The 26,986-nt window shown below is 37.6% G+C and overlaps 1 protein-coding gene across 4 annotated transcripts in view; it reads left to right on the forward strand.

Moving 5' to 3' along the window:
- The window catches only part of Fnip1 (folliculin interacting protein 1), an 80,135-nt gene that overhangs the window by 44,052 nt on the left and 9,097 nt on the right, over positions 1-26,986 (forward strand). For 3 of the 4 annotated variants that reach the window (XM_006532847.4, NM_173753.4, XM_006532848.3), the window contains 10 exons: positions 337-428; positions 5,554-5,637; positions 7,111-7,182; positions 8,645-8,780; positions 11,035-11,236; positions 14,444-14,529; positions 17,253-17,399; positions 18,362-18,531; positions 20,101-21,517; positions 22,580-22,748. In XM_006532847.4, coding sequence (XP_006532910.1) covers positions 337-428; positions 5,554-5,637; positions 7,111-7,182; positions 8,645-8,780; positions 11,035-11,236; positions 14,444-14,529; positions 17,253-17,399; positions 18,362-18,531; positions 20,101-21,517; positions 22,580-22,748 — 2,575 coding nt within the window. The remainder of the gene's footprint in view (positions 1-336; positions 429-5,553; positions 5,638-7,110; positions 7,183-8,644; positions 8,781-11,034; positions 11,237-14,443; positions 14,530-17,252; positions 17,400-18,361; positions 18,532-20,100; positions 21,518-22,579; positions 22,749-26,986) is intronic. The other variant, XM_006532849.4, reaches the window with a different exon arrangement.

Raw genomic sequence — 26,986 nt, forward strand, 5'->3', positions numbered from 1 at the left:
AACGTACATCAGCTGTAAATGGCCTTCAGGTACAGCTTACTAACTGTAAGCTTAGGTGATTATAGATTCATCATCATAGTTTATACTTACAGTCTTAATGGTAGTAGTTTTAACTTTAAAGAGTTTTTAGCTAATATATAAAAGGATAGGTTTCATAGTGATCTTTTCATTCCATTATATTTTGTTCATATTCAACCTCTATTATTCTTCCTATTCCCTTTACCTCAAATATTTCAAAGTTTTACACTTGAAATTTCATAGGGATGTGTGAAGCATTATCATTAAATGTATTTGGAATTTGTTTGTTTGTTTGTTTGTTTGTTTTTTCCTCTGTAGTCTGCAGGACAGTCTTGAATTCATCAATCAGGACAGTAATACATTGAAAGCTGATAGCAGCACAGTTAGTAATGGGCTGCTTGGAAATATAGGTAGGTGGTTTATTTTCATTTTATAAAGTTTTAAAATGTTAACAGTATAAGATTTGAAGTTACTTCTTGATTATATAGATTTCTTGTATAACCCAAGAGCTTCTAATGGTGTAAACAGAAAGGTTGTTTAAATTTTACATGTATAACCTTTCTATTATTTGGAAAACATTTTTTCTTAGATTTTAATGTAATATTTTGTATCTGTAAAAAGAATTTGTCTTTATTTTTTTTAATTAGTTGTATTTTTGGAAGATTATGTCATTGATATTGAAAGCCATTACCAGCTCTCTGGAATATTTTAGTTGGGTAAAGACTATCCCTACTCTCTTCTCTAACCTAAAAGTCATTTTAAAATGGTGTTCATTTTTATGAATTGTGCTTCATATGAGTAGATGCTCAAACAATGATTTTTAAGAAGCATATTAAAATAATAGCTTAATTTAGTTAATTATGGTTCACAATGTGTGATGCATTTTAAAATGACATAGTATTTCTGCAACTTCTTCTCTAGAAAGCATAACTAATTTACCGCTTGATAATATTTCTGATGCATAATATCAGGGAGTGGACAGCCACCCTTACTTAGTAAAAACTTTTTTTTAGATGATTATTTTTCTTTTTTAAGACATGATTTTATTGAGATATGATTTCAGACTTTTCTAGCACTTACTATGTAGCCCTGAGTAAATTTTATCTTTAAATGTATGTATCTTCAAGTAAGGTGCTGTTAGGCCTTTGCTGTGGTTTAGTATTAGTGTGGAGCCTGTTTTCTAGCCCATGTGCAGGGATGACAAGTGTGTGGCAGCATGCTTGGCTGTGGCTAATTTTTATAAATACAATAAGCTGTATTAGTAGAAAATGCAGGCTTTTCTTTCTCTCCCTGTTTCAATGGTATAGCATTGTACTCAATAAATATTGTTTTTAAATTTGTTTTTTCAAATGAGATGCTATTAAGCATTCACTGTGGGTTATCAGGCCTATTTTATAATGTAGGTCAACTTATAGAAAAAGTTTTTTCTAGTTTACTTGATTTTAATTACTGATTTTAATGAAGTAAAATTGCAACAAAGCAAAACTTTAGTCCCAGCCCTCAGGAGGGAGAGGCAGGTAGATCTCTGAGTTCAAGGCCATCCTGGGCTTCAGAGTGAGTTCTAGGACAGCCAGGGCTACACAGAGAAAACCTGTCTCAAAAAACAAAAACAAAAAATAAGAAAGAAAAAAAAAAGAAAGACAGACAAACAGAAAAAAAAAACTGAACAAAGAAATACCTTTTTAAAAAATTGTATATTATTTTAAAATTCCAAGGACTTAATGAAAGTGATTCATTTTAACAGTGCACATGAATCAATAGTTATGAAAGTAACTTATACTGTTACTGAAGAGATGGCTTAGCAGTTAAGAGCACTGGCTGCTCTTCCAAAATGTCTTGAGTTCAATTCCCAGCAACCACATGGTGGCTCACAACCATCTGTAACGGTGTCCAATGCTCTCTTCTGGTGTGTCTGAAGACAGTACAGTGTACTCACATAACATAAAATAAATAATCTTTAAAAAGGGTTTTATTAAAAAAAGTAAGTCATACTATGGAGGCTAGATGTATTTGATCTTTCTCTTGAAATATAGAGGAGAAATGTAATCCATTTAATCAAGATACAGCCTTTAAATAATGCATGGCTTTCAATTCCACACTCTTTACTGTGAATTAAGGATAGTTGAGACCTATTTCTGACTTTATGTTTCCAGTTGACTAATCAAGTATTTTTTTAAGCGTCCGTAATATGGCAAGCACTCTAGTAGACCCTGAAGAGGTGGTAAGCTAACACAGTTTCTGCCTCAGTGGATTTGTAGTTAGTGAGCATTAGATAAAAACTACAATCACAGAATGCTATAGAAGATTAAACTTATATGGTTATGATTAAAATGTAAGCATGAATTCCCTCTTGGAGAATTGTGGAAGACTTTGTTGAGCATAGGACACCTAAATTTGAGGAGTTATGTATATAGTTCTTGGAAAGAACTGCCTTGGAAGAAGCAGTAGAACATATCAGACCAAGGACACACCACCACGAAGCATGGGAGTAACTTCATGTGAGTGGAGCACACTCATTCTACTGAGGGAAGGGAAGGGAAGGGAAGGGAAGGGAAGGGAAGGGAAGGGAAGGGAAAAGGGAAAAGGGAAAAAAGGGAAAAAAGGGAAAAAAGGGAAAAAAGGGAAAAAAGGGAAAAAAAGAAGGGAAAAAAGGGGAAAAGGGAAAAGAAGGGAAAAGGGAAAGAAGGGAAAGAAGGGAAGGGGGGAGGGAAAAGGGGGAGAGGGGGGGGAAAAGGGGGGGAGGGGGGGAAAGGGGGGAGAGGGCAGGAAAGGGGGAAAGGGGGGGAAGGGAAAAAGGGGGAAAGGGGAAAGGGGGAAGGGAAAGGGGAAAGGGAAAGGGGAAAGGGAAAGGAAAGGGAAAAGGATTGAGGTAAGGGTGTGGGGAAGGATTTGAAGGGAGGAAAGGGAAGGGAGACATGATATTAAAACACAGTCTCAAAAATAAACAAAAAAATGAAGAAGAAAAGAGAATTGAGCAAGAGCAAGATGGCAGAGGGCACTGTGGGCCACAGCAACAAATTGACACCCATGCTTCATGTTGTCACACACCAGTGAGGACATGCTAGTTTAGTTTCCTCACTTGTTTTCTAAAGCAAGTGCCATGACACAGTTAGCCACCCAAAGTTTTCACTACTGGAAATTACTGCAAGGAAGAAAATGAGTGAGGTCGGAAAAGCCAAAGTAAACATACTTTGTGATGCATGTCTGACTCTGAAGGACTGTAAGGACTGTAAAGGAATACAGTATCAAAGATGACGTATCCACCCGTGCCCCAGCCGGTGATAGCTGTCTAAGGAGGAAGGCCTGGTTGTCAGAAATGCCTTGTGTCTCCCCAGAAAAGGCCTGGACTTAGTATCCTCTGTATTTAATTATTGGCTGAGAGTATGTTATGGGTAATATATAACCTTTCACAAATGTCCAATAGATTTTAAAGCACAATTGAAATCTTTTAGATACACTCCCAAGGCTTCAACAGAAAGTTGTTTTGAATCCAACAACATAATCAAATCTTATTTATATGTGCAAAAGAATGTGTAGTGAGTATAAGTAGTTGAGATTAAGATATGTCAAGAAAAAAATCTCATCTCTTATAGGTAAGTCAGTGGAAAACTGAAGACTTCACTGAACACCTGAAAGGGTCTTAGGGACGGACCACAAGGTGTCCTTTAACTACATTTCAAAAGCTGAACAACTGTAGGAACAGATACTTATTGAAGAAACATGAAAGAGATTTGATTATAGGTATTTTTGGAAAAAAGGAAACCATTGAGAGAATGAAATTAAAGCAAGATATAATTTTCTGAGAATATTGAGTTGGGACCCTGGCTGACTTAGAATTAGCTTTGGACGATAGGATGAACTTCTCAGAATTCTTGAGAAAATGACTAGCATCATAAGGTTTTACTGTTACCTATTATTTCACCTTAGGCGGGAATTGTCAGACAGGTAAGGATTTGAGTAACTTTGGAGGTGGAATGTTAAGAAGGGGACAGTTTCAGTCTGAAAGCTCTTTGTGCGTCTACACCAATGTCCACATATACAGCCTTTTGTAAGGAAGTGTAAAGGAGGAAGGAATTTAAAGACGTTAAATTTTGAAATAGCTAGAGAATGTTGAAGAAAGAGTTGAACATTGAGAAATGGAAGGGTTGCTGCATTATAATTGCAGAAATTTTTGTTGCAGAAAAAATAGTATCAGCAATTTGAGAAACACAGATGCTATTTAAAGCAAAAGGCTATCTGTCCTAGGTGTACAACTCCTACATAACTTCTTAGACTAGTGCTTATCAGCCTGTGACTTGCAACCTCTTTTGGGGGAGAGGTGTTGACTGAGCCTTTCATAGGAGGTCACATATCAGATATACTGCATATGAGATATTTGCATTATGATTTATAACAATTGCAGAATTACAGTCATGAAGTAGAAATGAAATAGTTTTGTAGTTGGGGTCACCACAGCATGAGGAACTGTATTAAAGGACCTCAGCATTAGCATGGTTAAGAACCACTTATTTAGACTGCCATAATTGAATAAAAGCAACATATAATTCTGCTTCCTGACTTGAGGATTGAATTCCTTCCCCACATCCACCTCCCCCTTTTTGTGGAGAGTGGATTTCTTTTTGTAGCCCTGACTGGCCCGGAACTCTCTATGTAGACCAGGCTGGCTTCAAATTCATAGAGATCTGCTTGCTTAGTTAAGATGTGTGCCACCACTCCTGGCCTTTATGCTTTTTCTTGTGGTATTCAGGCTGCTATTAGCTGCTATTATTTCTTTGTAGTTGTGTGTATGTGTGTGTGTAGAACTCTTGGGAATCTTGCTGTTATAGACTGTACTGTGTCTTCTGTTTTCATAGTGGTTAACTGCAGCTCTAAAAACATCAGTTTCTTCTGTTATTTATCACTTGGCTTGCAATAGCATTTTTTGTGCTTATTTGTCAGTAAAATTCCTTGATAAATGACTGTGTTCTTGTAGTAAATGCAGTAACATGGTCTTCTTACTGCATTTGCAGGAGAACATTGGAATCTTTAAAACTGGCTTTTGCCAAGTCGTAGTGTCCTCAATTCCAGCATTCAGGAGGCAGAGGCAGGTGGATCTCTGTGATATCGAGGACAGCCAAGGCTACACAGAGAAACCCTGTCTCCAAACAAATACTCCCAAAACAAAAGTAAAAACAAGTTTGGCAGACATTAAATTATGTAGCTACCATTACCTTTTGAGTGGTTAAAATGTTTTATATTAGGATTGAGCACTTGAGATAGTCCTACTTTTTGTAACAGAAGCGTATTTCTGTTGTTAAAAATGGATTTATTCATAAATAGGCATGAAACTGTTGTTTGATATAAACTATGACCAAAAGGAGAACTAAACTTTTCTAAAAGGAAAAATGACTTGAGTTGTTCTTGCTTTGGTTAAAAGTTCCCGTGCTTTACCTGTCGGTCTGCTCCTGTGTTGCCTTACCTCACCTTATTTTCCTGATGCAGTGTGGCTTCTCTAACAGGCCTCTTTCATGTGTATTTTGCATTTTTGCCATATAGGTCTTTCACAGTTCTGCAGCCCCAGGCGGGCTTTCTCTGAGCAGGGTCCGCTCCGCCTGATCAGGAGTGCCTCTTTCTTTGCAGGTTTGCCATGTGCTGTGTGGGTAGACTAGTTGGTGTGCCCTGGTGGCTAGAATCTCTAGTGAAGCTATGGAAACAAGAGAGTATAGAGAATGAAGTTGGGAGGTTATGGTTATAAGATAGCATTGCTTACAAAGTGGAGGGACTTACTGCTTTCCATTGGCTATGCACCTAAAGTTTTCACAAAATGTGTTATCAGTAGGATTGATATTTTTATGAGATTTCAGTATGTCATTTTTTTCTCAGTATGTCATAATTTTAAACTCTAGACTCTTAAAAGAAAAATTTAGTATGAGGTTAGCTTAGTAATTAGTTATACTGCCCCTTGGAAAATTTAACGTTATAATCTCTTGTTTCCATGGCTAAGTAGCTTTTGTATTGTAATTCACCGATTGCTGGAAATATCCAATCTTTATAATTGTTGCAAATTTTCTGATCTACACACTTCTCTAAAGACAACTTTTCTTGGAGCTATGATTTAGATGAACAAGCACTGTTCTAAATAAAAGGCATGTGGGCATAATTATTCATATCATTACATTGTTAACAGAGTGTGTGCCTTGCTTACATATTCAGGACTAGAGTCCTGTTGATTTTTTTCACACATTGCACACACACTGATCTTGCATTATCATTTTCTAGTAGAAATTATCAGTCCATAGATTTACTCACTCTTTATAATTATCAGTCTCCTCATCATTGGCCCAGCTACAGTTGAATTTGAAAACTTCCTGCCTGGGTCTCCTGAGTAATGGGATTATGAATATTTGTCACCACATCCAGCTATATCCCACTTGTTCTAATTAAAATTTATTTTACATGTAAACATTAGATATGAACAATACATACTTATCTTAGAAAACTTGGAAAATATAAAACTAGTTAAAAATATACAAGCTATGTTGCTAGCACTTACACTTGTTTGTTTTTTGTTTTTCTAGTGCTATGGATCAAATCTAGGGCAGTATATATGCCCTAGGCCAGTGCTCTATCACTAATTTACATCCTTAGCACCCCCTTCCTGTTTTTAAACATGATTGGTATCATACTATTTAAACAAAGTTATCAAACATCTAATACAGGGTTTTAAATTCTTACTTATTATGCTTGTGTTTAAACATTATTACAGATCGTAATCAGAGTTACTGGCCTGAGTAACTAACATCCATACTCTTCAATAGTATGCTTTTTTCCTTTAATAGTATGAACATCTATGTTTTTGAATATGTTCTTAGAATATGAAGTTTAGTTACTCAGTGCATTATATATCTTGGGTAGTTTTGCATCATGTGGTAAATCTTCAGATAAATCTAAAAGCTTGTTCAACTGAGTAACAGCTCCTGGTGTTGGGTGGTGTCATGCTATTGAAAAAGGAATGCAGTGAGATGAAGCATGATCTGGTTTGCGATTTAAAAGGAGCAACATCCACCTCAATAGTAATGTATTACATGACTGACCATTTGTTTTGATTTGTAGTTCACAGCAACCCAATGGACATGCCAGGAAGAGAACTGAATGAGGACAGAGACAGCGGCATAGCACGTTCTGGTAATGTCACAGACTGACCGCACTCTATTCTGAGATTGTTGTTAGCTGATTGATGTTGATTTTATTACTATCTCTGTCTTTTGTGATCTACTCTGTTCAAATTGGCATTTCACACAAGAGGATTGTTGAAAGGATAGAACAAAGTCTCTTAAATTTGACATTTTTAATGTTTACTATTAATATTAAGTGTGTTTGATTGGATGTACTCTATAAAGCAAATTCAATCTGTGTTCTGATAGCTAAATGTGACCAAGGATAGCTACAAGTATAGCCTAATACAAAAATCATAAATTTATTTAAAACATTGAGTTATTTTAGATTTTGTTTGTTTGTTTACTATATTGCATGGATCTTCACTGAAAGGACTCTGTAGATGACAGTATGGGGTTGCAATGTCAAAAGGTTGGACACTTCTGATAGAAGATCACAGACCATCATCTTAGGCTTAGTCAGGACAAGAAAAAAAATTGCTTAGGATACTACTTAAAAAACATAGTAATGCCAGGCGTGGTGGCACACGCCTTTAATCCCAGCACTTGGGAGGCAGAGGCAGGCGGATTTCTGAGTTCGAGGCCAGCCTGGTCTACAGAGTGAGTTCCAGGACAGCCAAGGCTACACAGAGAAACCCTGTCTCGAAAAACCAAAAAAAAAAAAAAAAAAAACTCAGCTGATTTTGATTGTTCAGAGGTTAAAATATATATTGGTTTGGTTCCAAGCTTCATATAACTGCAGCTCTGGGTGGATCTAAGTCTCTTTTTCTCTGGCACCTTCACTCTCATGCCCATTCCCTCACACACACACACACACACACTCACATTCTCTCTCTCTCTCTCTCTCTCACACACACACACACACATACACATGAAATTTAGAGTAATGAACATAAAACTTTAAAACAAATTATTAACATTTCCAATAAAATTGTACTTATTTATCATGTATTATTTTTGAAACACTTTTATACTGTACAAGTAGAATCTACTGGTGTGTGTCTGCTACCTTAGAATGCTCCAGAAAGTACAACAAGAACACAAGTGGTACATGAATGCTATAAATGACCCCTTTTAGTGCCATCCAAACACTTTCAAATCTTCTTCCTTGTTAAAACCCTACTGTATCAGTTCGACTGCTGTCAGGTTTCCTTTAAGAATGGTGAGGGTTCAGCCGAGTTAGTGGACACTAGGGTAGCATAAGAACTGATAGCTTGTTTCCAATAGCATTTTTTTTTCTGGGTTGTACAATGCCAAAAATTCTTGTCTTAGAGACTCTTGTAAATATAGTATTAATATACGAGTTTTCTCCTCTGAAGTATTCCTCCAAGTATACTTTAAAATGGAAAAATGAGACACATTGATGAAACAAAATAAAATATTTAGTTTACTCTGTTCAGTCTCTTGAAAAGAAACTTGTCGCCATAGTTCTTCACTGATTAATAGTCATACTTGTTCTTCTGCCACAACAGCATCTCTGAGCAGCTTGTTCATCACCCCATTCCCCTCCCCAAACTCTTCACTTACCCGAAGCTGTGCTAGCAGCTACCAGCGACGTTGGCGACGTAGCCAAACAACAAGTTTGGAAAATGGGGTGTTTCCTAGATGGTAAGTTGGAATTGAACAAGATTGACTAATTCCTTAAACATAAGTTTATGTAAGGTTTTTAGAGTTTGAGACTTTTTTGTGTATTTGAAGTCTGTAACTGGAAACTTAAAATTTTATTAATTTTTAATTGTAGTAAAACAGACTAAAACAATTTTCTGTGTTAATCATTTTTACCATATGGTTTAGAGACACTAAATACCTTTACACCATCACTACTCTTTTAAGTCCTGAACTTTTTCATCTTCCCAAACTGAAGCCCTGAAGCTATTACACAGAACTCCCTACTCCTCATTTGCCCTTTGTTAACTTTTGCACTTTAAAAATATTTAGTTTTAGGTCTGTCTAGATGTCTATGAGAATGTAGTCATTTGTGTACAGGTACCCATGGAAGCCAGAGGAAAATCCTTAAATCACTTATACATAGAGTTGTGTGCACATATGCCAGTGCACACAGAGATACATACATAAAAACAGGCTGTTTTGTGCTGCCTGACATGGATGCTGAGAACTAAACTTGGGTCCTCTGGAAAAATATTAAGTTCTCATAAAGACTGAACCATCTCTCCAGCACTACTATTTTTAATCTCCACAAACTTAATAGCTATAAATACCTTCCATAAGTGGAATCATGAAGTACTTATCCTTTTATAGCTGGCTTTTTTTGTTTAGTGTGTCTTTGAAGTTCACCCATGTTGTAGCATATATATATGAAAATCATATTTATAGCTAAATAACATTACACTAGAAGTACATTTGGGGGGCTGGAGGAATGGTGTTTGCTATGTAAGCATGAGAATTTGTGTTCAGATCCCCAGCATACTACCCATGTAAAGATTCAGGTGCACCTCTCTTATCCTATCACTGGGGAAGGAGAAGCAGAAGGGTTCCTGAAGATTGCTGGCCAGAACATTTAGCTGAATTGATGAGCTTGAGGCTCAGTGAAGAGACCTCATCTCAGAAAATAAAGTGGAGAATCATTAGGAAGATGTCCAGTGTCAACCTCTGACCTTTACATCCATACCTACATGTGTACATATGAGCCAATGCACACATAGATACATACCTTTTCTCTATTTGTTTGCGAATACATAGATGTTTCTTTTTTAGCTGCTGTGAACAACAATGCTATGAACATGGGTATATAAACATTAGTTTCAGTCTGAGCCTTATATCCTTTTGGGTATATGCCCAGAAGTGGGTTTACTGAGTCATATAGTCAGTCTGTTTTTAATTTTTAAGGAACTGCCTGCCATATAGTGACTGTATGATTTCACATTCACAGCAACAATGTCAAGACAGTTCTGAAATCATTGTATGTTCACCAACACATGATTTTCTGTTTTTAGTTATGTGTATGGAAGCCCTTAACTTCCTTTATATGAGGCATTGTGCCACTGAGTTGCACTCTGCCACTAAGCCACATTCTCAGTCCCACCCCTTAGTAATTTCCATCCTAATGAAACTGGAGTGAGTCACAAATGCTTTTTGGTCATTCATACATCATCTTTAGAGGAGTATATATTCAACTCTTTGTTCCAGCATGCTTATTTTATTGTTGTTGTTGATGAGTTAGGAGACATCTTTGAATATTCTGGGTATTCATTCCTTACTAGATACATGATTTGCACATATTTTCTGCCATTCTCTAGATTGTGTTTGCCAGCTGTTGATGATGATGTGCTTTGATACATTTTTTTTTTGCATCATCCAGTTCTATGTGGGTGTTGCCTGTGACATTTATGTTCTATCCAGGAAATCATTGCCAAAGTCAGTACTCTGAAGACTTTGCTTTCTTTGGAGAGTTCTGTGGTTAAGCGCTTCCCTTCTTGTCCCACGTGGTTTAGTGCTCTAATTTTTCATGACTCAGGCTGGGCAGCTTGCTCAGCCTCAAGATTTTCTTCCTTTAGCTTTTGCTAAAGTACAGCTGTAGGTTCAGAAACTTCATGTTTCCGCGTTTATTTCACTTGTTCTCTTTTATCTTAAAATTCAGATATTTTTAGCTTATTTTTTGAATTGGAGTTATCTGCTTCTTTAAGACTTCTAGTAAGAAGCAAGATTCAACCATTTCCAACTTGATTCTAGTAAAGTTTCTTCAAAAAAAAAAAGAAAAATAGATTTCTTAGAAAGGTAGCCATTATAACATTGTAAATTTATATTTAATTTCATAAAACAACAGAAGAGCTTTTATTCACCTACATTGAATTAGCAAGGAAATAAACTATTGATGTTTTAAACAAAAACATTTATTTTTAAGGTCTGTAGAAGAAAGCTTTAATCTGTCAGATGAAAGTTGTGGCCCTAATCCAGGAATTGTGAGGAAAAAGAAGATTGCAATTGGGGTAATCTTTTCATTATCCAAAGATGAAGATGAAAATAACAAATTCAATGAATTCTTTTTTTCACATTTTCCTCTCTTTGAAAGCCACATGAACAAATTAAAAAGTGCAATAGAACAGGTAAGTGTAGTACTTTGTATTTTATTTTTATCTTTTACTTTGCATTCTTTTTAATAAGAATTGTGTTTATTCATTTGGCAAAAATTTGGTAGGTGTCTTGAACTTACTTTACAATCTGCTCCAGGAGCTGCAAACAGATGCAGTGTTGTTAGAGGAGTTTCCTGTTTTAGTCAAAGGCCTCAGACAGTTTATTCATTAAGAAACTAAATCCTTAAGAGGCTACAGAACAATTGTAGCAACCAACTGAAGGGAAGTGCACAGGCACTCCTGAGTTTTCCTAAGCTAGCAGGGAGTGAGTAGGATAGTGAATACCTGTGCATTTGAGGTGCTGGAAGTGCTTTGAAGTGAAGTAGAGCAGTGTTTTTTTTTGTTGTTGTTGTTGTTTGTTTTTTGTTTGTTTGTTTGTTTTTTTAAATTCCTTTATCTTCCCATGGTTTTAGAATTAAGAGAACGATCATTAATGGACATAAGGTAGTAAAAGCATGGAGCTGATTTATTAAATAGGAAGAAAAGAGCCTCCAGACACTTTAACAGGTCAGGTCTGGAAACACGGTAGGCACAATGAAATAGAAAAGGACCAGTTGCTCGGCTAAGAGGAAAGTACTTTTGGAGGAAGCCAATGGGAAAGTGTTTTAAGAGGGATTAATTGTTATGTCAGATGCTTCTGATAGTATATGAAACAAATGTCTAAGCTTAGAAAATTGCAAAATACAGGAAAAAAACTAAAGATAGATAAAAATGAACAATTGGAGGTTTGGTTTTTTTAGAGTACAGAGGATGGAGAAATATGATTTTCTGATGTGAAGTCTTCATTTGGGCTTACTTAAAAGGTGTCTCTGTCAGGGTTTGGATGCATCCCTTTGTGACTCAGATAAAGTAGAAGCAAGTAAACAAACAAACAAACAAACAAAACTTAACATCTTCACTGCTCAGGGGATTGATTGGCAGTTGGCAGAAAATCTTCCCAGGCCAGGCCACTTGTATGCATATTGTATTCTCATTTGATAGAGATTAGTCTTGGTGTGTATTTTTAAAATTCAAACCACTAGCTTGATAATCATGGCAATATACATGTGGAAATATATATTGCAAAACTAATCTTATTTTGACTATGAATTATTTTAAATATATTTAATAATTTTTCTCTTTTTAAGTAATTTTCCTTTTAGGACATTTGTAATTTTTTACAATTGATGTTACTTTATAACTAATGCCTTGGTGAATTTTGCAGATTATTTTTGGCAAAGTTTTCCAAAAGTTGTACTAACTAATCAAATCTTTAATCTATGATCAAAGTTGTTTAGCCCTGCCACTGCATTTGGAAAGAGGAGGAGGAGTGATGTTGAGCCAGTTACAAAGAACCCTACGTATCTTATAGCTAGTGATGTGTGCCTATAATCTTTAAAGACTGTTTGGAGAGTTTACTGTAGAAAGATTAATTGAGCAATCTATTTAAAAGAGATTAAAAACTAGGGCAAGAAAATCATTTAGAATGTACCACAGGAACAAACTGGATTTTTCTGCCTCTAGAGAAGACACAGATTTTTGTTTAAATTAAGTCAATTAAAAATAGATAATTTTGCTGTACAAATGAGTTAATGCTGTCTAAATTTTTCAAGTTAGACATTAGTTATATATTTTTTTAAGTTGGCTGCTCTTCTTTTGTGTAGATTATTAACATCAAAGTTGATATATTTGTACCTGAAACATTTTTAGTGACTTGAAAAATTTTTTATAGTGATTGTAGCTTGGGGTTGGAACTTTGCTTTGCTTTGCTTTGCTTTGCTTTGCTTTGCTTTGCTGAGATTGGTCTTACTCTATAGTGCAGGCTGGTCAGGTGCTCCGTGCTGTCTTCATTTCTCAGGAGCAGTATGCATCACCTACTTAGAAAAGAATTTTACACTGAGTATAAAGTTTGGTGGGCAGTGTAAGAATTAAAGGTCACTGTAAGTGTTTTCATGTTTTAATGACTTGACCTTTCTACAGTCTAGAATAATGATTATAGAATGATGAAACTGAATGGACACATTTACTTTAATGAATGTAACTTGATAATAGAAATGATAAAGAAATTGATAGAAGTTAATAAGCATTTGTTCTAGAACCAACTTGCAAAATACTCTTATTATTTCACTGATTTTTGTTTCTAAGCACCATGGTAATTATTTTGAAGTCTACAGTACTTTTTGAGATTTGTGATGTAGTTTTAAAATGTTAGCAAGGTTGAAGAACAACAGCAAATTCTGTCAAAAAGAACATTTATTTTACCAGTTGCAAATGTCTTAACATTGAGTAAAACAGTGGCTTTCTTTTTCCTCCTAGGAAGCTGTCCTTAGAATAATGGAACCTTAAGCAAACAAACAAATAGTAAATAAATAAATGGGGTCTTGTTTAACCAGTTTGAAATTACATAAAGAATGCAGAATTAAATTCTCATTGGCAAAGTTAAATTTTCTTTTTTAACCTCTATCATTTGAATCCCGATCCACTTTCTTTCTACCTATATGAAAGCTTTTCAGTTTCCATTGGATATGCTTTTAAGAAAACAAGTACCTAGCATAGTTGTAGTTTAGTGAGAGAGCCTATCTAGCTGTCCAGGGGATGGATTTGGGTTTTCTGGGTTTTTTTTTTTTTTTTTTTTTAGAATTGACCAGAATGAGACAATTAGAGGGAAACAAGCAAATACCATGTTATAACCTGAGATTCCTGAGTTGAATTGTATTAAATTTCAGATTTTTCAAAAGGTATTAAGAATGTGAAATACTATGAACTCTGTTAACGAGTTCCTGTGTATTTTGTTTAGAGAAAAGGTATCTTATAGCTAGTTGTAGTGATGTGTGCCTATAATCCTAGCAGAGGAGAGGCTGAGACTGAAGGAGTACTAAAATGTACCACTCTGAGGTACATAGTCCCAGGGTAGGCTAGTTTACAGAGTGAGTGAGTCCTTGTCTCAAAAAGTCAAAAGTAGATTTTGTTGTTGTAGCCCGCAGACTGTCAGTATTCTTTGTGTGTTGATGTTTTGCAGTTTGTTACCACGGAGACATTTTGACAATTGAAATTTTGAAATTTTGTAACAATCATGAATGACCAAAGTACAGGAGAGAAAACCACTGTAGATAATAATGTGTGTTAAGGTTTTGTTTTTTTTCCTCCAGTATTGTGACTTGGACTAGTATAAGAATTAACTATGTAGTGATTGTTTTCAAGGCAATGAAAATGAGCCGGAGATCAGCTGATGCCAGCCAGAGAAGTTTGGCATACAATCGAATACTTGATGCCCTGACTGAGTTCAGGTACTTTACTCCTCACTTTGCCCACGACAGAGTTGTTTTATAGTATGCTTAGGAAAATAATTTATGTACATAGGAAGATATTTACCTTGTTTAAATAAGATTTAGCTATTTAGATTTCTTTCTCTTTTTGTTTTGTTATTGGCACTTTTTCTTACTTGTTTTTCAGACAGGGTCTTACTGTGTTGCCAAGGCTACTTTCAGTCCTCCTGCCTTAGCCTCCAGAGTGCTAGAAATGCATTTTTACATTTCTTTCATGTTCTAGCCATATGAGAATGTAATTCAGTCAGGCTGTTGGCCATTATGTTGTTAAATCACATTTGGGAGTTGTTGGGATGTAGCTTTAATCCTAGACCATTTGAAACACACATATGAGAAGAGTTCCATGTTTGAACAGAAGTATAGATTGTTCTGTCAAGATAGGTATAGGGTTAGCTTAGTTCAAGTGAAACTTCATTAGCCTAGTTAGGGCATCCATTTCTTTAGGCATAGTAAGGTAACTAGAACAATGAGTACATCATAACTAAATTTTAAAATGTGTATGGGGGGGGCACAAGAGGTGGTGACTTTGCAGTTGAGATCATGTACTACTCTTGCAGGAGGATTCATGGTTTTCAGCCCACACATAGCACCTTACAACCATTTATAACCTCAGTTCTAGGGAATGTGATGTTATCCTTTGGTCTCAGAAGACACCACATGTGATGCATATGTATATAATCAGGAAGCACTCACAGAAATTAAAATATAAAGTTTATATTTTATTACTAATTTGTGTTATATTAATATTTTATAGCATTCTTAATCTATAAAATTCTTGTTAAAAAGATTTTTTAAAAAAATTTTTCCTAAAATATCTTTAATTCTTCATTGTTGTTTGGGGATTTTTGAGACAGGATCTCACTATATATCCCTGACGGGCCTGGAACTCACTTTGTAGGCCAGGCTGAACCTGCACTCAGAGCAGTCCTCTTTCCTCTCTCAAGGGCTGAGATTGCATACATGTGCCACAATGCCCAGCAAAATGTCTTTAGTTCTCACTCATTTAAAAGTTCTCACCAGTGATTTTTAGTAAGTTGGGAGAGCATTAAAACAAGTCACAGCAGAGAACTTATAAATGAGTAAGAACTAAGGACATTTTGCTGGGCTGGAGAAAGGAGAGTCGTCTGGAAGCTCATGAGCCTACTGGCCTGGAGTCTACAGTGTAGGAGAAACGAGAGAGCCTGTGTCACTGAGGGAGAAAGTGAGAACTAGCTCCTATAAGCTGGCTCCTGACTTCCATGGATGTGCTAGAGCATTCTCTGGCTAAAGGAAAACTTGCATGGGCAAAAGAATTCTTTTCCTTTTGTAGATTCTAGTTGCTAAAGAAGTTTACTGAGACAGGTAATAGAATTTTTGGAGATTTCAAAGAATTTTCTAGCGTTATACTTTTTAATATAGTTTGTGCCCATAGCCGTATGAGGCTATTTATTTAATACAACTTGAATCACTTTAGTTCCTCCATCTCAGGACTCATGTTTCAGTTGTTCTGTTACTGCCAATGGTCACTGCACAGGCATTGCTAATGTAGTGCGTTTGCATCGAGGTTGGAAACTGAAAATGCTGCTGTAGAGACTGGAACTACTGTTGTGTGGATGCCAGATTTACTTGTTTCTTTCTCTTTTTAATTTTAATTTTATTTTTCTACTTATTCACTTTATTTCCCACTCACTGCCCTCCTCCCAATCACCCCCTCCCACAATTTCTCCCTGGCCCCCTTCTCCTCTGAGGGGGTGCCCCGCCTCCCCGTGTATGCCCCATCCCTTCACTTCAAGTCTGTGCAAGGCTAGGTGCTTCCTCTCCCACTGAGGCTAGACAAAGCAGCCCACATACAGGCAACAGCTTTTGGGATAGCCCCTGCTCCAGTCGTTCAGGACCTACATGAAAGCCAAGCTGTATATATGTGCTGGGAGGCCTAGGTCCAGCCGGTGTATGTTCTTTGGTTGGTGGTTCAGACTCTGGGAGCCCTGACTTACTTACCAGATTTACTTGTTCCTAAAGCTTCTAAAACTCACCTTGGTTAATATAGTGAATATCTTAGTGGAATAAATACTTATGTAAAAGGAGAAAATTAACAAATATGCTTTGAGGGCTTCAGGATAGAGTATGTTAGGACAACTAGGAAAGCACTGTAGTGACTGTGCAGTGGTCTTTCCTTTGTTGAAAGGCAAGAGAGAGATACAATAGATGCTATGTGTCTGGTGTTCTCATCCTCCTAATGTGTGTCATTGGCATGGTGACACAAATTGGCTGTGTTGGTAGATGGATGGGTAGCTGGGTTGGTTTTGTTTTGTATGTGCTAATAATTTGTACTTGGCTTATGTAAAACATATATTTTAGAACTTTAATGTAGGAAGGGGATCCAGAAAGAACCTAGTACAATCCTTTAGCATAATAGATGGGAAAAACCTGGTGTCTAAAGTAGGAAAATAATGTGATCTAAGGACACTGTCAGTGGGGGAAAGAACCAGCACCAGGCCCAAAGCTAGCGCTTCACCTTCACCTACAGAATGCACTCCATGCCACTAGCTGATGGTAAAGAAGGAAAAGCGGGGTGCATTGACCTTTTTTTCCCCTCCCTCAGAAATTCTAATAATCTAGGAGAAAGTCTTCAGTTGGCAGTATAGCCTTTAAGATTATGTTATTTGGAGAACCATAAATTTTACAATGTTTTTTCTTCTTTTTAGAACAACAATTTGTAATCTTTATACAATGCCAAGAATTGGGGAACCTGTCTGGCTTACAATGATGTCAGGGACTCCAGAGAAGAACCAGCTTTGCCATCGTTTCATGAAGGAATTCACCTTTCTAATGGAAAATGCCTCCAAAAATCAGTATGGCTTACTTTATTTATTTGGTTAACTATATATGTTACTTTACTATAACTGTGTCTGCATTGAAGGCAAGCTTAATTATAGAATTAGGAGAATAACTCTTTGTCTTAATTATTACTTATTTATGGCTAAGCTATCCTAAGATGATCCAATGATAGGATATGGAAGAGTACTGCAGAACTATATGAATAAAAACGAGCATATCTTTATGCTTAATTAAAATTCCTGATGTTAGAGAATTTCCCCAAGGATTCTAATTTTGTGTGTGTATGAATTGCATTCATTTATGATAATTTTGTTTCATGAAGTGTAAAAATATAAGGAAGGACTCAGATTCCATTGTTAGAATTTTATTTCCTTGTGAGTGACAAGGCGACTTTCCTCAAACACTAAGCAGAAGTGGAGGTGAGCTGGGCTGCAGTGAGAGCAGCTTGCTGGGCCGACCGAGCGACCGACCAACATGCTGGGGCTTGCTGTGAGATTCTCCAGCTGTTTTACCCTAGTTTCCTTCTTACTGTTTCTCAAGCTTTTACTATACACAAGTGACTCAGATGTTGTCATCCTAGTTAATGATAAAGGTTACTTAATACTTTCATTCACTTATTTCCCACCAACTGGAAATTTGAAAATTAGGGACCTGTTCACTGATTCATTAGTGAACTGGGCAGATTAAATACTGAAAATGATTCATATTAAGTAAAAAGCTTTTTTTGTTTAATTTTTTTAATTGTAATCTGAAATTGCCAGTGTTTTACTATTAAAGTTTGAATTGCTTTTCAAGAAAACATAAGGGCTCATTTCCCAGTTGGTGTACCTGTGTTTTCTTCTCACCTCTTCTTTTTAATAACTGCCACTGAGTAACCTTTGAATACGCATTCTCATTGTTTACTCTAGCAAACATTTTATTTATTTAAAGTTCAGGAGTGCAGATTGGAGTGTAATAGAATACATTTTGTTTTCAGATTCTTGCCAGCTCTCATTACTGCAGTTTTGACCAATCATCTTGCCTGGGTTCCAACAGTCATGCCAAATGGACAGCCACCTATAAAAATATTTTTAGAAAAACATTCCTCTCAGAGTGTGGGCATGTTGGCAAAGACTCATCCATATAACCCTCTTTGGGCACAACTTGGTATGTAGTCTGAACATCATATACTGTATATAAACCTAAAACTCACTTTTAAGTAAAAACTAACTACACTCCTTCCTTTTGTCAGTTTTATTCTAGAGTGTCTCTCTGATACTCGCCCTTTCACAACTGCTAAGCTGTCCTGTTGTCTTCTGCCTGCTCACATTCCTTAAAGCTAAAGAACTGTGGGTGGAATAGAAGGAGCACACTGTAGCTGCTTTAACTTTGATATATTAAATTAATATCAAATTCTGTGGTGATTTTTTTTTTTAGTGCGTAGTTGTATCTAAGGCTCTGTGCACAGAGCATAAGAGAATGTAAAGGCAGATGAATAATGTTATCATTTCAAGAGATTTATACTCATGATACTATAGGCAGCATGTATTTTTTACAATAGTTGTAATGCATTAATAAATTATGTGAAATGGAAGTTGAGTGGTAGCTAAGGCAGGGAAGTTAGTCTTTGCACAGTTGGGCACATCTGCCTGAGACGCTTTACAGCAGAAGAGATAAAGAAGGCTGAGCTCCGTACAGTGAGGGATTCTGACCATTCTAGTGTTAAACTATTGTGCAGTGAAGTTTAGGCGAGGGCTTTAGAGAACAGCCATGCAAAGGTTAACTTTAAGAAGATGAAGTGGAAGCCGGGCGGTGGTGGTGCACGGCTTTAATCCCAGCACTCAGGAGGCAGAGGCAGGTGGATTTCTGAGTTCGAGGCCAGTCTGGTCTACAAAGTGAGTTCCAGGACAGCCAGGGCTACACAGAGAAACCCTGTCTCAAAAAGCCAAAAGAAAGATGAAGTGGAGAGAGTCAGGTGGGACCTTCCATGAAAGACTCACCAGGCCAAAGCAGTTTCAGTTCATTGGATAGTTAGTGAGAATTGAGAGGATTATGTTATTGTAATGATATTGTAATATTCTAGCCAATTTATTAGCCAGAGGAAAAAATTTATCACAATTCTGTCTGCAGCATATATTTACTCAAGATTCATGTTCATTCTTTCAAAAAAATATTCTGCTTTATAACACAAAAGTAAAGGATTTTAAATAAACATATTGAAAACTTGTAAAAGGGATTTGTATTGATGTATTTGTTCGCATTTGTAAGTTTTTGTTTTGCACTTGAGCTAAAGGTTTGATTTGACCCATAAAACAACAACAACAACAACAAAAAACCCCACAACTCCTCCTACTGTGCTCCATGCCACCACTGTCCCTCTCCTCAGCCTGCAGCAGACACTGTGTTTTTCCTTTCTATATTTGATTATGACTTCCTTTATATGTCCTTTGTGTCACACCTGTTGTAGAGAATATTCTTATTTTTAAGTTTGACTTTGAGAACTAGCTCTTTGAGGTTTTAAAACCACACAGCTGTTTAGAAACACAGCTAAAAAAACAAAAACAAAACCTGTTCACCTTTCTCCCTGGTTAAAACCTCTCATCTTATCCTACTTTCTTGAATAATCAGTCATCTTTTAAAGTACTTAAGAGTAAATTATGAACTTGTATGAGGAGGTTTCTCATGATTGAAAGACTGTTTAGCTGTGTATTTCTTAACTGATCTTTTTTATTGCAGGAGATTTGTATGGCGCTATTGGATCTCCTGTACGGTTAGCAAGAACTGTAGTCGTTGGCAAACGACAAGACCTGGTCCAGAGACTGCTTTATTTTCTTACTTACTTCATCAGATGCTCTGAACTTCAAGAAACCCATCTTTTAGAAAATGGAGAAGATGAAGCCATTGTTATGCCAGGCACAGTGATTACTACCACTTTAGAAAAGGGGGAAATAGAGGAATCAGAGTATGTGCTAATCACAATGCATAGAAACAAAAGCAGCTTGCTCTTTAAAGAGTCAGAAGAGACAAGAACTCCCAACTGTAACTGTAAATATTGCAGTCATCCAGTCCTTGGGCAAAATACAGAGAATGTGTCACAACCAGAAAGAGAAGATACTCAAGACAACTCTAAGGAATTGCTAGGAATTTCAGATGAATGCCAAAAGATTTCTCCTCCTGACTGCCAAGAAGAAAATGCTGTTGATGTTCAACAGTACAGAGATAAATTAAGAACTTGCCTTGACACCAAGTTAGAGACAGTTGTTTGTACAGGATCTGCTCCAGCCGACAAATGTGTGTTGTCAGAGACATGCTTGGAACCAAGAGAAGAATCCTGGCAGAATAAGGAATTGCTGGATTCAGATAATCACACAGGCACAGCAATGAGACCCACAGGAATAGTTGTTGAAAAGAAACCTCCAGATAAGAATGTGCCCAGTGCATTTTCCTGTGAGGTAACTCAGACAAAGGTTACGTTCTTGATTGGAGATTCTATGTCACCTGATTCAGATACTGAACTTCGGAGTCAGGCTGTGGTGGATCAGATTAACAGACATCACAGCGAACCACTAAAGGAAGACAGAGGAGTGGCTGATAAGCATCAAGAAAGTAAAATAACTAAGGACCAATCTGAAGACTCTGACACACAGAACATAGTTTCTGGAGAGTCCTGTGAGCTTCCTTGTTGGAGTCATTCAGATCCAGAAAGCATGAGCTTGTTTGATGAATATTTTAATGATGATTCAATTGAAACCAGGACTATTGATGATGTTCCAGTTAAAACAAGTACAGATAGTAAAGAGTATTGCTGTATGTTGGAGTATCCAAAAAGATTGTATACAAAAACTAACAAACAGAAAAGTGAACTTTGTAAATGTATAGAAACAGTTCATCAAGATTCATGTAATGCCTGCTTTCCTCAGCAGGACCAGAGGAATTCCCTCTCCATTCTTGTCCCCCATGGGGATAAAGAGAGTTCAGACAAAAAAAATGCTGTAGGAACTGAATGGGACATTCCAAGAAATGAAAGTTCAGATAGTGCCCTTGGAGATAGTGAGAGTGAAGACACAGGCCCGGACATAAGGAGACAAGCTGGCGGTTACTGTGGAGGGGACCAGGAAGACTGGACAGAAGAGGATGAGATACCTTTTCCTGGGTAAGTAGAAAGCTCCCTTCTGAAGCAGCCCTGCTAACGCATGCACTAGTCTTTGCTTTAGCCAGTCTCTAGAGATTGGGGCAACTAACTTTAAAAAGAGCTTAGGGCTCCAAGATGGCTCTGCAGTAAAAAGCCTCATGATCTGAGTTTGATCCCTGAAACTCAAGGTGGAGAGAGAGAACTGACTCCCAAGGGTTGCCCAAAGTAATGATTAATAAAATAATTTTAACGTTATTATACTGGCTAAAATCTCTTTTACTCAGAAGGAGGATTAAAGACTATTCCCCACATCGTCCTTTCTGGAGGCATCAAAGACATTAAAGAATAGAAGTGAATGCCGGGGCTGGGGGCAGTGGTGACGTACACCTTTAATCCCAACACTTGGGAGGCAGAGGCAGGCGGATTTCTGAGTTCGAGGCCAGCCTGGTCTACAGAGTGAGTTCCAGGACAGCCCGGGCTACACAGAGAAACCCTGTCTGGACCAAAAAATAAAATAAAATAAAAAAGTGAAATGTAGGAAGCTGATCACTGCTTAGTTTTCAGACCATTTTGGAGTGAAGGATGCATATACACATTCCCAAAGTGGACTATGGCAAGCCTGACACTTAGGGAGAATCTTTGATGTGTTAGGGAATAAATAAATTTAGCCTGCACAAAGAGGGAATGTGTATTTGAGGTCAAGTGCAAGGAGAATATCCCTGCTTTGAAATCCTACAGACCCAGATTTTTTAGCTGCTTTGTTTTACTCACCAGTTTTCATAGTCTGATTGTATTAGGAATGTGTTACAAATATTTGTAAGGTACAACCTCCTAAAGTCTTTTATAAAAGAGTCATGCTGTTCTTGAGACCTCCTCCAAGAGAGAACAGTATTTTATTGTTTGTTTTAGTCCTAGAGCCATTTTTATTTAAGGCTAATTTTATTCCTTACGTAGTTTATAAGCAGAAAGGGTACTGGAAGACAGACTAGCAGAGTTTATAACCTTTCCCACCCCATCTTCCACCTCTGGTAAAAGATGTGTATTACTTACTAGATTTCTTTTCCTTGGTCATCTTTCTTTCAGGTCAAAATTGATTGAAGTGAGTGCTGTTCAGCCCAACATTGCCAACTTTGGAAGATCTTTGCTGGGTGGCTACTGCTCATCTTATGTTCCTGACTTTGTTCTTCAAGGAATTGGAAATGATGAGAGGCTCCGTCAGTGCCTGGTATCAGATTTGTCTCATGCTGTGCAGGTGAGATACCTTCATAGGTCTTGAACATATTTAAAGCAAAACTGGTATTTTAGTTTTAGCCAAGCTGTGACCACATAACATAGTTATTGTTCTCTGAATCTGTTACTTCATATATAGCACCTCTGTCTTTGTATTTACCATTGTGAAAACAAGAGTTGAATCTAGGAATCTTCCAAATGGAAATTTGAAATAAAAAAAAATTTAGATACTCAGAGTATCAAAAATTTGAGATTTCCAAAAGAGTATTTAACTCCCTTGTCAGATGATTGCTTATATAAAGAAACAGAACTGATCTTGTGTGTTGATCTTTTATTCTGTAGCTTTCCTGAGCTCTTAACTCTTGTGTTAGTTTTTATATTAAATCCTTGGAGTTCTTACACACGATTCATGCTGTCAGTGAACAGTGTTACATTTTCCATTCCAGTCTTGATTATATTGGTTCAAATCTGTATAGTGGTACATGGAAAGAAAGGCATACAGAAGATGGTATTATCTTGCTCCCTATCTTAGAAGAAAGCCACCGCGTCTTTCACTATTAGGAATGTTATTGATAGGGCTTTTGTAGATAGATGCCCTTTTCAGATATGCAAGGACCTTCTATTCCAAGTCATTGGTTTTTTTGTTGTGAGGTAATGGTGTTGTTTGCTCATTTTGGTTGTGCTGGTAGTTTGGGGGTTTATTTTGTTTTGACTTGGATTTGAAATAGTCTTGCTGTATAGCACAAACTGACCTAAAATTTTCAATTCTTAATCTCAAGTATTTTTTAATAATTTTATTTATTTACCTATTTTACTTATTCACTTCCCACTCACTGTCCCTTTCCCAGTCACCCCCCTCCCCACAATCTTTCTCTCATTCCCCTCTTCCTTTGAGCTGGTGGGGTCCCCCTGGTGACTACCCCCACCCTGGCACTTCAAGTCTCTGTGAGGCTTTCTTTCACAGTGGGTCCAGACAGGGCAGCTCAGCTAGTAGAACATAACCCACAGCTTTTAGGATAGCTCCTGTTCCAATTGTTTAGGACCCTCATGAAGGCCAAACTGCACGTCTGCTACATATGAGGTGCAAGACTAGGTCCAGTCCCTGTATGTTCTTTGGTTGGTGGTTCAGACTCTGAGAGTCCCCCAAGGGTCCAGGTTTGTTGACTCTGTTGGTCCTCCTGTGGAGTTGCTATTCCCTTCCGGGCCCACAGCCCTTCCTCCTGTTCTTCCGTAAGAGTCCCCCAGTTCCATCCACTGTTTGGCTGTGGGTAGTTGCATCTGTTTGAGTCGGCTGCTGGTTGGAGTCTCTCAGAGAACAAAATGCTCCTGTCTGGCCTCTTCCCTTGCCGTCTTTAATATTCTTTCTTTGTTCTGTAGATTTTGTATTTTAATTATTATGTGTTGGGTGGGATTTTTTTTTTCTGGTCTAGTCTAATTGGTGTTCTATAGTCATCTCTTTCTTTAGGTTGGGAAGATTTTCTTCTATGATTTTGTTGAGAATATTTTCTGGGCCTTGGAGCTGGGACTCTTTACCTTCTTCTATTCCTATTATGCTTAGGTTAGGTCTTTTCATGGTATCCCAGATTTCCTGGATTTTTGTGTCAGAAACTCTTTAGATTTAACATTTTCTTTGACTGATGTATCTTGCTCTCTATCCATCTCCTGTATTCTGTTGGTGATGCTTGCATCTGTTGCTCCTGTTCTCTTCCATTGGCTTTCCATCTGCAGGATTCCCTCAGTTTGTGTTTTCTTTATTGCTTTTATTTTTCACTTTCAGGTCTTGCACAGTTTTATTTATTTTCTTCATCTGTTTAATTTTATTTTCCTGTGTGTCTTTAAGGGATTTATTTGTAAAAGTAGTATGGTTAATCTCTTCTTAACTCCCCGACTGGTGCATGTGTGCTTCACCACCTCAATGCTGCGATTCTTGGAAGACACACACACACATACATACACACACACACACACACACACACACACACGGGGGGGGGGGGTGGTGGAGAGAAACAGCCTTATTTTTAATATGCCCTAAGCAGAACATCTATATTCCATTTTTGCTACCCCAGACCCAATTGGGAGAGGGGCCCCTAGGACAACTCTTCCCCGATTCTTTTTTTTATTTTAGATTTATTTATTATATGTAAGTACACTGTAGCTGTCCTCAGACATTCCAGAAGAGGGGGTCAGATCTCGTTACAGATGGTTGTGAGCCACCATGTGGTTGCTGGGCTTTGAACTCAGGACCTTCGGAAGAGCAGTCAGTGCTCTTACCCACTGAGCCATCTCACCAGCCCCCTCTTCCCAGATTTTTATATGGCCATATGCTTTTTCCTGAGTTCTCAAGCCTGATCATGCTGCTTCCCCAGCATGGCGATTCTTTTTTTTTTTTTTTTTTTAATTAGGTATTTTCTTTATTCACATTTCACATGCTATCCCGAAAGTTCCCTATACCTTCCCCCCGCCCTGCTCCCCTACCCACCCACTCCCACTTCTTGGCCCTGGGATTCCCCTGTACTGGGGCATATAAAGTTTGCAAGTCTAAGGGGCCTCTCTTCCCAATGATGGCCGACTAGGCCATCTTCTGCTACATACAGCATAGCAATTCTAAAGCCGCCTTCTTCCCTTGCCCAGGAAATCTAAAGTTCCACCTCTGTCTCCCTACCCAGCCATTGGTCACAGGCAACTTTATTTACCAATGAGAGCCAACTAGGGGCAGGAACCCATGGCATTTTACATGCAGACATGGGAATTCCTGTGTAATTTGGGAACCCAACTAACATAACACAAGCAATAAACCAAACCTATAACATTTGTTTCCTCTTTAAAGACCTCTGTTTGATTGTATTTTCCTGTATTTCCTTAAGGGACTTATTCAGTTCATATTTAAAGGCCTCTATTATCTCTATAAGATTGCATTTAAGATCATTTTCTTGTGCTTTGGTTGTGTTAGGATATCCAGGGCTTCCTGTAGTAGTGTAGCTGTGCTTTGGAGGTGTCGTATTGCCCCGGCTCTTGTTGATTGTGTTCTTTTGAGGGCCTTTAGCTATCTGGATGGTTTTGGTCCCTGGATATTCTTGTTGTAGTAGGTATTGGGAGGGAGGTGAACCTCGGTGTTCCTGGTGTGGCAGACCTCTGATGGTTATCTGTGGGCTGTATGGTTCTGGACCTACAGTTCTGTATGGTTCAGGAGTCTCAGGTCCAATGAAGGGGGCAGAGAAGTGACAGGAGAATGGAAGTCTCCCTGGACTATCAGACTACTCAGAGCAGCTTGGCTTGGCCCAGAGGGCTGAGAAAACAGGGAAGAGAAGCTTGCCTCTATGTATGGTTCAGGGTACTCTTGAGTTTAAGATTATAGGTGTATACCAGCATGCCTGACTCTCTCCAGCCTTTTTGTTTACTACCTGTCTCTCCCATCTCTCAGTACCATTTCTCAAAACTTCAGCCACATACATTTATTTGATTCTTTCTCACATTGTCTCTTCCTAAGGAGCTGCTGTGTTTCTCATCTCTCACCTGTAGTGCTTACCCACACTGCAGTGTTCTCTCTTCTGCCTCCCCAGTAATAGTTCCTGCTTCATCTGGAACAGGATTTTTGTTTTACTCTCTTTTAAAGATTGATAACTTCCTTGTCTACTATCTGGGAAAGAATTTTATTCAGAGTGGCTGATCATTAACTGGATAAAGGAATGAATGTTGAGGATGCCAAACTTGGGACCATGTAGGAGCAAATTTAATGATCTAGCTTTGTCATTACTGTAATGATAGAGGTGAGAGGAGAAAGGCCTTTTACTCTCGGTTTTGTTGCTCTTTTCTTTTTCCAGTGTTTTTTTTTTTAAGCCTATAACCTATCAAAATAATAAAAGATAGTGAAGTACTCAGCATTGCAGGACTGTATTACTGGTAGAAATACTGTGTACCTAGTTGCTATCTATCTATCTATCTTACTATTGTTTTTCAAAGCAGTTTTTCTGTGTAGCTCTGGCTTTCCTGGAATTCCCTCTGTAGACCAAGCTGGCCTTGAACTCAGAAATCCACCTGCCTCTGCCTCCCAAGTGCTGGGATTAAAGGCTTGTACTACCACTGCCTGGCATTAATTGTTATTTTTAACATTTGGTATATAGTTTTTGATTTCCTCTGAGGGAAGCCCAAAAGTACAGCCTTCTGCCTTATGGCCTTTTACTTGTATGTCAGTGTACTAGATAGTTAATTGTTTCGTTCTGTTTTTGCCCACTTGATATACTAGAGTCATCTAGAAAGAGG

Source organism: Mus musculus, chromosome 11 (genome assembly GCF_000001635.26).
Source record: "Mus musculus strain C57BL/6J chromosome 11, GRCm38.p6 C57BL/6J".
NCBI classification, from domain to species: domain Eukaryota; kingdom Metazoa; phylum Chordata; class Mammalia; order Rodentia; family Muridae; genus Mus; species Mus musculus.